This window comes from Lissotriton helveticus, chromosome 1_2 (genome assembly GCF_964261635.1).
Source record: "Lissotriton helveticus chromosome 1_2, aLisHel1.1, whole genome shotgun sequence".
Lineage (NCBI taxonomy): Eukaryota > Metazoa > Chordata > Amphibia > Caudata > Salamandridae > Lissotriton > Lissotriton helveticus.
Window position 1 is genome coordinate 213,519,470 of NC_136058.1, and position 12,795 is coordinate 213,532,264.

At 48.0% G+C, this 12,795-nt stretch overlaps 1 protein-coding gene and 1 pseudogene across 2 annotated transcripts in view; both read right to left on the bottom strand.

Moving 5' to 3' along the window:
- LOC144799863 (sodium/glucose cotransporter 4-like) overlaps positions 1-12,795 on the bottom strand; it is an 807,114-nt gene that overhangs the window by 693,062 nt on the left and 101,257 nt on the right. Inside the window, exon 2 of the mRNA XM_078671455.1 lies at positions 8,790-8,861. Coding sequence (XP_078527581.1) covers positions 8,790-8,861 — 72 coding nt within the window. The remainder of the gene's footprint in view (positions 1-8,789; positions 8,862-12,795) is intronic.
- Positions 7,060-8,211, bottom strand: LOC144807887 (tubulin alpha-8 chain-like; annotated as a pseudogene). The gene is made up of 2 exons (XR_013606499.1): positions 8,202-8,211; positions 7,060-8,074 (listed from the first exon to the last, which is right to left on the bottom strand). The product of XR_013606499.1 is annotated as a tubulin alpha-8 chain-like (transcript).

The following is a 12,795-nucleotide window of genomic DNA, read 5'->3' on the forward strand; positions in this document are numbered from 1 at the left end:
TCCACCCCCGTGATTCTGGTTTCAGTTTTAGTGATGCGGGCAACAGCATTACGCAGATCCTGTCGAAGCAAGGTCACATCAGCCCCAACTGCCCCAATTTTTGCGTCCAGCATGTCCCTTGATTGTGTAATAGCTGCCATAAGGGCTGCATTATCTTTTCCCGATCCCTGTTGACCTCCGGAGGCCCCCGCACCGCCGCCCCGGCCCCGCGAATTTGTCCATCGGGCCCTGTTTCGTGGTGCCTCCGCTGTTGCCGCCCCTCGTCATGATGAGTCTCGGGCGCAAATGTAGAACTCAAACAGGCCGTGGGGGTGTCAGGTAAGTGCCCCCCCTCCACAGGCGGGGAATATCGACCAGATCTCCCCTGCGTCCTCGAGGTCTGGGGGGAGCACGGTTGAGCTTCCTAGGGGGCCGACGTGCCCACTCGCAGTAGATCGTCGTCTCACTCGGCCACTGCGACGCCCCCAATCGCTGGCGCCTTCACCTTGTCCCCCAGCGTCGGACACACACCTAGCCGCCGGTCAAGAGCCAGTGGTCGGTCGAAGCTTCATGTGCTCCCCAGCGGGGGTCCACACCGCACACCTCAGGACCTCCCCTCTACTCGTTTCAGCGTTGTCGCCCAAGCCACTGTCGGAGTCTAGCCGCCGGCCATACACTTCACAGTTCCGAGGGGGGGGTGTTACTCCGCGGCTCGACGTAGCCGCCGAACGGTCCCAGCCGCCACTCACAGCCGCAACGCTCCTCGCCTCAGCGATTAGTCCCCCACCGGGGGGAGGAGGAGAAGGATCAGGGGTGGGGGGAGGAAAGGAAGGCAGGAGCCCCCCAAGACCGCGGGGCCACTGGGCTCCTGTGGTCCGACTCGACCGCCGACCGGAGACGGCCTGTCTCAGCGGGAGTGTCCCCTCCCCCCCAAGGCTGTACGCCAAGCTATGGCCGCTTACCCCGCAGCCGCTGTCGTCTCGATCACAGGGTGGCGCCGGGGCCCCTCCGCAGTCCCTCGCAGAGCACCGGTTCTTGATCGGGATCTCCGGCCCCAAGTTATCCGTGGCTGAGGGTGGGAACGGGCGCACTTCACTCCACCAGCCCCAGCGCCACCGCACTTCCGGCCGGATTGCGCCAAACTTTAGGTCCCGGCTCCAGTGCGCGGCGCAGGCCGCACCGTCTCAGGGCTCAGGTCATCAGAATGGAGGCTCCGAGGATGCCCAAATCGCCACCGGGGCGTCCCCTCCGCTGCAGACAGTCAGCCACTCAGCCTGGGCGACTTTGGGTTGGGGCAACGCAGGATCAATGCTAGGATATTTCGCCGGCGGGACGGAGCTCTTTTAGGCTGCGTCCGCCATGCTTGCCGCATTGGCCACGCCCCATGGATATTAGGGTTTATATGTTTCAAAGATAAAATTAGCTGGTGGCTGCTTTTCGTATGTTTATGAAATGCATTCACATTTTATTTTGTAGAACTACTTGAAATTCACATCATAAGAAAGCAGCTAGAAAATAATTTTGAGAATCACTGATTGGCACTCTGGTACTTTCCTTCTGAATCTTGACATTGAAAGCAGTGGAACAATGAGCAGGAGTAATAATGAGCACACTACCTGCAGGTATGGTAAAAAACACTCCTCTGGGTGGATTCACCAGGGTGGTATTGGCAAATTAACTCATTTAGTTCCAAGAATGAGTTCATATACACCAGTCACAAACTCACGGAAGGATTCCTGGTAGGTGTTGATTGGTTTACTACTTTGTAATTCTCCACCTCGAGTGAGCAGAATCACACAGAATCCCACAGTAATTAAACCTAACACAAGAGGGTGGGGTTGTCTTTTACATTTGTGAGCAACCACGAACTTGTGATTTTTGCCATTTTATATCTTTGATCTGACACTATCCCAACTTGGAAATCCAACAAAGGGTGGGAGTAACTCTCCTACCATTTTCAGAAGGAGACTAGAGAATGGATCGCCTCTAGATATGGAGAGGTTGCAGAGGAAGTGGTTTCTCCAAAAGGAAAAATGTTTTCTGGGGAAAAATAATTGGGGTGTTGACTGAGTCTGAATTGATGGGGCAGGATTCTCCTGTGCAAAGTTAAAGCTGTGCAATCCACTATAACGCTGCACAAGCACTTGGGCTGAATTTCATTAATGATTGAGTATTGAGTAGTGGATACCAGTGATGCTGAGACAGACAACGCTCTGTTATTGCAAGGATAGCTTTGTCCAAAATACCTCCCAGGCATACACCAGGAGGATGTTAAGAGGAGAAATGACAGGATAAACTGCTGATACAACTTGGTAGCCACACTACATTAACTATAACTCGTGCCTTCTCCGTGCTCCGCTTATATCCTTTTATATTATATTATTTCTACCATAAAAAATGATATCAGTTACAACAACACTTATAACCTCGCAATCACATCAGTTGTGGGATCAGACTGCATGGTAGCGTGGTGAGTTGTAGTTAACGTATTGTGGCTACTGAGCTGAATACACTGTGTATGGAGGTGCATGAGTTATAATAATTTGAAGATGTTGTGCAAATGATAAATTAAAGGTGTTAGTATTACTTTTACATTTCTAATGTTTGTGTAGTTCAACTTTGATTTGTATACAAAGAATAAGTAATGTTTTCTGAACTATAAAAAAGGTTTAATCTTTGTTTTTCAAAGAATTTAGATTTTTTTCAAGAAAATGTGTTTTATATCATGGAGTACAGTGTCATCAAGTGGAGTGTCGTGAAGTGGAGTGTCGTACAGTAGAGTAGAGGAGAGTGTTGTATAGTGTAGTGTCGTAGAGTGACGTAGAGTCGAGGAGAGTGGAGTGGTATGGTGTAGAGTGGACTAAAGTGTCATAGAGTGCAGTGGCATGTTGTGTGGTGCAGTTGGTGGGGGTGTACTAGAGTGGCCAGGCTTTGGTAGATTTGAGTACATTTTTATAACTTGGAGTGGTGTCTTCTATAGTACAATGGAGTGGTGTGTCACAGAGAGTTGGAAAGTGTTGCAGAGTGGAGTAGAGTATTGTACAGTTTATTGTAGTAGCATAGAGTGGAGTAGAGGATTGTACAGTGTAGTGTAGGGGTATAGATTAAATCAATCAATCAATACATTTATAGAGCGCGCTACTTACCCATGAGGGTCTCAAGGCTCTGAAGGGAGGGGGGGTGTCGGTACTGCTCGAATAGCCAGGTCTTGAGGTGTTTTCTGAAGGTGAGATGGTCCTGGGTAAGTCGTAGGTGCGCGGGGTGGGAGTTCCATGTTTTGGCTGCCAGATAGGAGAAGGATCTTCCTCCAGTGGTGGTTCTGCGAATTCGTGGTATGGTGGCGAGGGCAAGGCTGGCGGAGCAGAGCTGGTGGGTGAGAATATAGAATGAGAGGCGGTTGTTGAGGTATTCGGGGCCCTTGTCGTGTAGCACTTTGTGTGCGTGGGTGAGGAGCCTGAACGTGTTCCTCTTGCAGACGGGGAGCCAGTGCAGGTTTCTCAGGTGGGCGGATATGTGGCTGTGGCAAGGGATGTTGAGGATGAGTCGTGCGGAGGCGTTCTGTATGCGTTGGAGTCGAGTCTGAAGTTTGGCTGTGGTTCCTGCGTATAGGGCGTTTCCGTAGTCCAGTCGGCTGGTGACGAGGGGCTGGGTGACGTTTTTTCTTGTTTCGGTGGGGATCCATCGGAAGATTTTTCAGAGCATGCGCAGGGTGTTGAAACAAGATGATGAGACGGCGTTGACTTGCTTGGTCATCGTGAGGGAGGAGTCCAGGATAAATCCCAGGTTGCGTGCGTGGTCCGTGGGTGTTAGCGCGGAGCCCAGTGCTGTGGGCCACCAGGAGTCGTCCCAGGCGGATGGGGATTATCCGAGGATGAGGACCTCCGTTTTGTCTGAGTTCAGCTTTAGGCGACTGAGCTTCATCCATTCTGCAATGTCTTTCATTCCTTCCTGGAGGATGGTTTTGGCTGTGTCTGGGTCTTTGGTGAGGGAGAGTATCAGTTGGGTGTCGTCGGCATAGGAGATGATGTTGACGTTGTGTTTGCGTGCGATGGCGGCGAGGGGGCTCATGGAGATATTGAAGAGGGTAGGGCTGAGCGAGGAGCCTTGGGGTACTCCACAGATGATCTCTGTGGCTGCTGAGCGGAAGGGAGGGAGGCGGACTCTCTGGGTTCTGTCGGAGAGGAACGAGATGATCCAGTCCAGGGCCTTACCTTGGATCCCAGTGTTGAGGAGGTGGGTTGTTAGGGTGCGGTGGCATACGGTATCAAAAGCTGCCGAGAGGTCCGGGAGGATGAGGGCGGTTGTTTCTCCGTTGTCCATTAGGGTCCTGATGTTGTCGGTGGCTGCAATGAGGGCAGTCTCGGTGCTGTGGTTGGCTCGAAATCCGGACTGGGACAGGTCGAGCGAGTTGTTTGCCTCGAGGAAAGCAGTCAGCTGGTTGTTGACGGTCTTCTCGATGACTTTAGCCGGGAAGGGAAGGAGAGAGATGGGGCGGAATTTCTTGAGGTCTTTGCGGTCCGCTGTGGGTTTCTTCAGAAGGGTGCTGATTTCTGCATGCTTCCAGCTCTCAGGGAAGGTGGCTGACGTGAGGGAGTTGTTTATGACGTTCCGGAGGTAGGGTGCGATGATGGTGTCGGCTTTGTTGAAGATATGATGGGGGCAAGGGTCAAAGGGGGAGCCAGAGTGGATGGTGTTCAGGACGTGGGTGGTGTCTTCTGTGCTGATGGGGGTCCAGGCGCTGAGGGTGGTGGTGGGGGTTGATGCTTCGGTGGCTGAAGGCAGGGACTGGGGTCCGAAGATGTCGTGTATATCTGCGATCTTGTGGTGGAAGAACGTGGCGAGGGAGTTGCATAGGTCTCGTGATGGGGTGACATCGTTGTTGCTGGCGCTAGGGTTGGAGAGCTCTTTGACGATGCTGATGAGTTCCTTGCTGTTGTGGGTGTTGTTGTCTAGCCGCTCTTTGAACGATGCCCTTTTGGTGGTGCGGATCAGCTGGTGGTGTTCGCGGGTGGCGTTCTTGAAGGCTGTCAGGTTTTCTGTTGTCTGTTCGTGGAGCCAGGTTTTTTCCAAGATTCGGCAGGATTTCTTTGTGTCTTTGAGGGCGTCTGTGAACCATGAGGTTTTCCTGTTGCCGGTCTTGTCTGGGGGGTTCTTCAGTGGGGCGAGGTTGTTGGCTCAGTTGGTGATCCACTGTGCGAGGCTGTGGGCTGCGCCGTTGGTGTCAGCGGTGTCGGCTGGCGGGTTCTGGCTTAGTGATGCGAGGAGCTGGTCTGTGGTGATTTTGCTCCAGCATCTACGAGGGATTGTTGCGTGCGGTGGTGTGATGTATTCTTTTTGAAGGTGAAGTGGATGCATCTGTGGTCTGTCCAGTGTAGTCCAGTGGAGTGGCTGAAGGAGACTTGGTTGCTGGCCGAGAAGATGGGGTCGAGCGTGTGGCCAGCGAGGTGGGTGGGGGTGTTCACCAGTTGTTTGAGTCCGAGGTTGTCGAGGTTGTCGAGCAGGGTGGTGGTGTTGTTGTCATTGTTTTTCTCCAGGTGGAAGTTCAGGTCCCCTAGGAGGATGTATTCTGGTGAGGCCAGGGCGTGTGGGCTGATGAAGTCGGCGATGGTTTCGCTGAATTGTGTGCGTGGGCCCGGGGGTCTGTATATGAGCGTTCCTCTGAGGGTGATCTTGGGGTCGGTGTGGATCTGGAAGTGTAGGTGTTCAGCGGCGGAGAGAGTGTCTTCGGCGTTGGTCGTGATGTTGATGGTGTTCCTGTAGATGATGGCGATTCCTCCTCCGGTTTGGTTGATGCGGTCCTTCCGGGTGATCTTGTAGCCGTCCGGGATGGCTATGGCGATGTCTGGGGCCGAGGAAGCATTCATCCATGTTTCTGTGAGGAAGGCGATGTCTGGTGCTGTTGTGTCGAGGAGGTCCCAGAGTTCGACGGCATGTTTGTGGACGGAGGATGCACTTGAGGTGGTTGTTGTTGATGTTAGGTCCGGTGGGTGGTCTGCAGGTTCGGAGACAGGTGAATTTGCAGGCTTGGCAGGTGAAGGGTCCCTGGGTTCACTTCGGGGTCGCTCGGTAGCACGCGGGTTGACGTCTGGTGTTGAGTGCGTTGAGGGCGGAGGAGTCGTATCTCAATTGAGTTCCCTGGCTCCGGCGCGGGCCAGGGGTTCTGGCGCTGGGCGCAGTCCAGGCGCAGACGGGCTTCCCTTTGGCGCACCAGCGGCGCGGCAGCGCTGCGGCCGCTGTGCGCGGCCTCCAGAGGGGTAGTGGGAGGGAGGAGCAGCTGGGAGGCGGGAGTGGGGTGGCGAATGGGAACTGCGGGGGGCGGGCCGCAGGGATGCAGCGACAGGAAGAGGGCACAGCGGGGTTCGGAGAAAACGGGGGACAAGACACGGAAGGCAATGCTGGGGAGCAAGGGGTCACAGAAGGCAAAGGGGGTACAAGGCAGAGCAGGGGAATACCAATAATCACAAAATACAGTAAAAAACAGTAGAAGTAAGAATAAAAATACCGCGAGCAACAGGGGACTCAAGCGGCACCAGGCAGTGGCAGGGGCAGGGCGACAGCGGAGTCAGCGTCACAGGAGGATCGTGTGCCGGCTGGGGGGCGACCTACCTGAGGACAGGGTCAAAGATTGGAGTACAGTGTGGTATAGTGCCACTCTGTAATATATATACTGATGATCAGAGAGTAATATGTTATTTGTTACCATTGTTGAGTGTCATAAATATCTTACATACATGTGGAGTTAAATATAGTAGAATTATACATTAATATATACTTCCCTTTACAATTTCTGTAGGTAAAGAGGTTATGCTGTTTTGATTAACAATAGTCTGATGGCAATAATCTTGTACAAAAACTTTTCTTTAATACCATTTAGAGAATTCCAATAAATCCTACATCCTTACTAAACCTATTGCTTTTTTCCTCCTTGCAATTTTACCTTTTGAGCTTTTAGCCTATTTCATTGCAATTTTGCTCTTCTCCTGATGTTGTTCAGCTCCATAAATCTATTTTACATTTCTAATGCTGGACTAATGCACTGTCTGATGCAGCAAGAAAATACTGCAGACTGTAAGTTCAATATTTTTCTTTTTTAGGTTAAAAAGTCTTTATTCCAAGAAGCCTGAGACAGGAATGATAACATGTACATGGACAGGAACAAGAATAAGAGAACAGACAAGATTCTACAATTATTGCAGATGACAGAGAAACAGACCAGAAAGTTATGTCAGGCCACTCTGCGCCTCATATTCCTCTCCTTCGTCTTCTCCCTCCACTGAGTCAGTGCCCACCTCTTCGTAGTCTTTCTCCAAAGCAGCCAGATCCTCACGAGCTTCTGAAAACTCTCCTTCCTCCATACCCTCTCCAACGTACCAATGAATGAAGGCGCGTTTGGCATACATGAGGTCAAACTTGTGATCGAGACGGGCCCAGGCTTCTGCAATGGCTGTGGTGCAGACTGCTCTCTGTACTCTGGCAAGGTCCCCACCAGGAACAGCTGTTGGGGGTTGGTAGTTAATACCAACCTTAGACACCAATCCACAAACTGGATGGTTCGCTTTTATTTTGATGGCCGCAATTGCTGCATTGACATCCTTACGCACAACGTCGCCCCGGTACAGCATGCAGCAAGCCATGTATTTGCCATGGCGGGGATCGCACTTGACCATTTGGTTGGATGGCTCAAAGCATGCATTGTTGATCTCCGACACAGAGAGCTGCTCATGGTAGGCCTTCTCGGCCGAGATGATGGGCGAGTAGGTCACCAATGGGAAGTGCATGCGGGGATACGGCACCAACTTGGTCTGGAACTCTGTCAGGTCCACATTGAGAGCATCATCAAATTGCAGTGAGGTTGTGATGGAGGAGACTATCTGGCTGATAAGCCGATTGAGGTTAGTAAATGTTGGGCACTCTATGTCCAGGTTCCGGCAACAAATGTCATAGATGGCCTCATTGTCGACCATGAATGCACAGTCCAAGTGCTCCACGGTGGTGTGGGTAGTAAGGATGGAGTTGTAGGGTTCCACCACAGCAGTGGACACTTGGGGAGCAGGGTAGATTGCAAACAAGAAATCCAATATTTTTATTTTCAATACTTTTCCTCAGGATATTATTTTTCTGATACTTTATCATAAACATCCATGCACGGCTTCAGATCCAATTTACGTTAAATCAAATGACAAAAGCCTGTTATTATTTCACAAAATCTGGCAATCACACACCTCGCTCCATATTTATACCATCCACATTCTAGGCAACAATTTTTGTATTGATATATTTGTATTTGTATAGAGGTTAGAAGTTTTACAAAAAGTTTTCAATTAATATGCAGTGTTATTGAGGGGGATAATACTTTTCATTGACTCCACTATTCCCTACAACAAGTGAAAAGATGGATAAAGACCCATTGGGCCATGGAAAAAATGAGAATAGAATCTTGTATGTCTCTGGTTGAGTGACTTTAGTTCTGCTATATGTCCATGTATGTTTGGGCAGTGCCATAAAAATAATTGATATACATATTCTGACAAAGATATGCACACAAATCCTAACAAATATACAGGTTTTAATAAAATATGTGTTCATCTGCATCCTAAAGGGGTGACTGTTGGAAGTGTAGAAAGTGCAATATTCTGACAATCGTTTTCTGGATAATTTGTGAAGAAATGCACTGTGGCAAAATTAAAAGCATGTTTACTCCATCACTAAAATTCAAAAGAACATTAAAAAACTAAAAGAGAAAAGTAGGGTGATGGTCAGAATGGGCTTGAATGTGATCATTTAATGTCAATATATTTTTAAAAACTTACAGGGAACCATGTCATTGATCGGCCAGCAAGGAAGTATCCTCCAACTGTTCCTCGACTTGCACGTATAGAAGACTAAAAGACAGAAACATATATTGTCCATTAAATATTTTCAAGAGAATTTCAATGCGGTTGTTTGAATCTGCCTAGATCCTTACAAAAGAGAACAAAGTTCATTTGACTTATGGACCAACCTTGTCTTTCACAAACACGTAATAATAGTAGACCTGATTAAAGTAAAATGCTAAAATCAGAGGAGAATCCAAAAGTGGAATTTACTCCATAATCAAATCACTATGGTCTTTATTCACATTTTCAACATTTATTCCATAAATTGAAGTCTTTTCACTTACTATCCAACTTTAAACTCTCCGTACCTGACTGCAATGGGACATCAAAAAGACACTCACACCAGTCAAACCTGTAGGTCTGATTGACATCCAACTAATTCAGCAAAATGGTTAAGAAATATACTTTGCAGTGTTTGAATAGCTCACCTGATTTATTAAATGATCCCACTGCATAGCTAGATATTAAAAATTGCTACTTCTTAACATCCTACACCAGAATTGCAGGCCTACCAGTATTCACTAAATAGTAGTCTATGTAAAATCATGGAAACATAGGATCTGATTATGTGCATATCTTTCAAATAATGTTAACTTTTCATTACACAAATAGGAATCAGAGTATACTTATTGAACAATTGCAAACAATATATCAATATGAGGAAACGATAAAGAACTGTAACTTGAAATGGACTTGACCAGTGCTCTTGGCTTTGTAGATAGGTACCCTCTTATACATGCATACCATTAGATTGCCTTTATAGATACACCTCTAGACTCCTTCATTATAAAAGTACATAGCCCCTCAATACAAGTGGTCCAAATAATGGGCCTGTATGTTTCCATCCCCGGAGTAACCAATATTTGGGGTAACTATTGGGGTGGAGATAATGTGGTCAATTAGAAGTTGGACTCTGAGAGTGAATTGAAAAATGAGAAATTACTGAGGAACACCATATGCACGTATAAAAAGCTACAAGCATCCCCTCAAGCACTACTTTAGTTACTGAGAAGAGTCTCCACTCTTAATTAATATGATCGTAGCTTCATTCCATCCGTCTTAATAATCAAAAAGCTCCAATTTTCATTAATCTTTCATTTTATTAGTATTTAATTTTGACAGTGTGACAAACGTCCAGGTGTGTAAATGCTTAATTCCTTAAATTCCATCATGAACAAGTGGCTTTACAATCCCATGCTCCCCCGATCCCCAAAGCATTTCAGGTCCAACAGGCCTTTCGTCAGTGGGGAAAGTGTACCCAACAAAGAGGCTTCAAGTTATCTTCTCAAACTCATGTATCCAAATTTGTCACACTGTGGAAATGTTGCATATGGTATTTAACTTTGCATTACCCTTGAGCGGAGAGTGATACTCACAAGCACACTAACCAGTGGAAATTTGTTTAACTATTTAAATAAATTGGAGTAAATTGATAAGTGTACAGATTTACTTCTGTATTCTGTACTACTGAGGAAAACATTAATTCTAATTCCACTGGTAATTTCTCATTATGGCCTGGATGTTTCAGCCAGAAATGTTTCAGGTAAAATAAAATTACATCGCCAGGTAAATGTAAACAGATCTGTGTTGTTGACAGGTTTCAAGACAGGTTTGGGAACATGTAACTGGGAAGTTGAAAGAGAAGGAACACAGGACAGTGGAAACTAGGTACTTGCACATTAAAAGCAACATTTCCCAGAGTTACGTACACAGCTCCAACCATTAGAGGTTGAGCTCTGTCATGCACACTTTCAGGTTAATAGTGGCAAGCCAAGTATTTAAGCTCCATTTGTATTAAGCCCCCCTGTCTGGCAACAGCGTTTGTTCTCACTCCTCTCTTTTCGCCATAGATCACAAATGGCTTGCTTGACGCTTCACATTTGTTGCTTTCTCTCTTATTAGATCCCCATCATTCCTCTGGTTCCTAACCCCTTTTGCTAGTGAATCCTGCTTCATTAATTGTTTGTTAGTTTGTCAAACTGTCTAGGCCTCCTGTTTCCCAGTGGAGTGTACCTATCCAAGTCCTGTTGTTATGAACACACACACCTAGAAATATCTTAACTTTTTAAAATTTCAAAGATATTGAGGTATAATGAGTGTTGGCAAAATGTTACACATCAAGGATTAAGTTTGTTCTCCCTTCTCCCAACCAAGCTAGATTTCCAATTACCTCATTCCGCCATGCATACAAGATTCAATTTCAGGCATTCAGCACTATCTCTGCATTGTAGAGGACTTAATCATGAAATGCTCCTGAGGGAGCTGAGGGAAGCTGTAGTGGTTCCACTAGAGGCTTCCCCTCATGTGAGCACTTATAGGGACTGATGTGGAATTCCTTCTGCATCAATTCCCACACCTCCTCCCATCGATCAGTAACATCAGTGCTACATTACCAGTTTCCCAGCAAGAGCAGGTGAGCAAAGCTCCTAATGTGTCGAAAGTGAAATCAACTGCCAACTTCCACATCAAGGCTATAGTAAAGCATTGCTGGAAAAATGGGAGGCTCCCATTTTGGGTGAGCAGGTCATTCTTCATTAAGGCTCGACCCCCACCCCCACCCCAGGGTCCTTAAAATGATTATTAATTTTCCCTTCCCTGCGGTGGCCAATTGGCTAAGGGGATCTATTCCGGCTTCCCCAAGGGAATGAAAAATTTGCCAGCCATTTTTTTCCCCTTGTGCCACCCAGGGCCTTTCTGGTGCTCCCAAACAGCATAATGTTTTAAAAGGCATCCTTAGAAAGGAGAGGGAAAATGGGAGTGGGGAGCCATTGACTCCAAGATATATGTTGTGGCGGTTAGAAATAAAATGCAAAGGGCACAATAAATGATCAATTGCAGAAGAGGGTTCATCCATTCCCACATGATGTATTTTGCATTGAGATGAATCAAAGTGCCAATCGCACAATAACACACCAGTGACTGTACTGTGCTGATACATTGCCCTGTGGTGTGCTGATGCAAAAGGAATGGCTGAATAACTGATCTGTGGCTAAAGTTGGTTCAACCATTGTCCCATGATGTATGCCATGCTGAGCGCAATATTTGATCAATGGCTGAAGTGTGCTCACTGTAATGAAATGCCTCTTTTTGCATCATCACCCACAAAATTAAGGACTGAGGTTGCTGTTTCTTTGGCTCTGAAGGTGCACTGAGTCCTGCTAAACAGGCCACAGTGCCAGTGGTCTGATTGGTTCATCCACAATTGGCATACGTTAACTTACTCATAAGTCTCTAGTAGATAGTACGAGGGGTACTGAGGGCCTGTAAAGTGTCCCTCATGGACTTCAGCACTTATTGTGCCACCACAAAGAAGACAAATCAAACCAAGACTCCCATTGCTGGCTTGAACTGCTAACTCAACTTTGCATTCCTTTTTAATATACATATGTCACCCCTAAGACAGGCCTATTGAGCCCTAACACTTGGGGCCCATTAGGATGTCGGGCAGATCGCCACCGCCATGCGGGCGGTGGCGATCCACCCGACATCCTTCCCCGCCTGCCACCCATTTCCCCCCGCCATATTACTAAGCCGCGTGGACCGCGGCGGACGGAAAGACCGTCCGCCGCTTTTCCGCCTGGTAAACGAGTTAACCGGGCGGAAAAGGGTTTCATATGGTGGCGGTGTCTGTTAGACGCCGCCATCCATATTAGGATGTGGGCGGGAACATGCTTTTCCGTGGCGGCAAAAGCCATGTGGGAATGTCTTGTGGGGGCCTGTTGCGGGCTCCCAGGGACTCCGAGGGGTGGGAGGTTCACATGGGGGGTACCTATGGTACCCCCTGCACTTCACTGTACAACATGGCAGGCACCGCACGGTGCCTGTCATGTTGTGTATTGAAGTACGCAATGTGCATTTTTAGCATTGCGGCGGGCGGTGCTTTCTTCACCGCCCGCTGCAATGTTAAAAATCCAGGATGCGCCCGCCAGTGTGGCAGGCG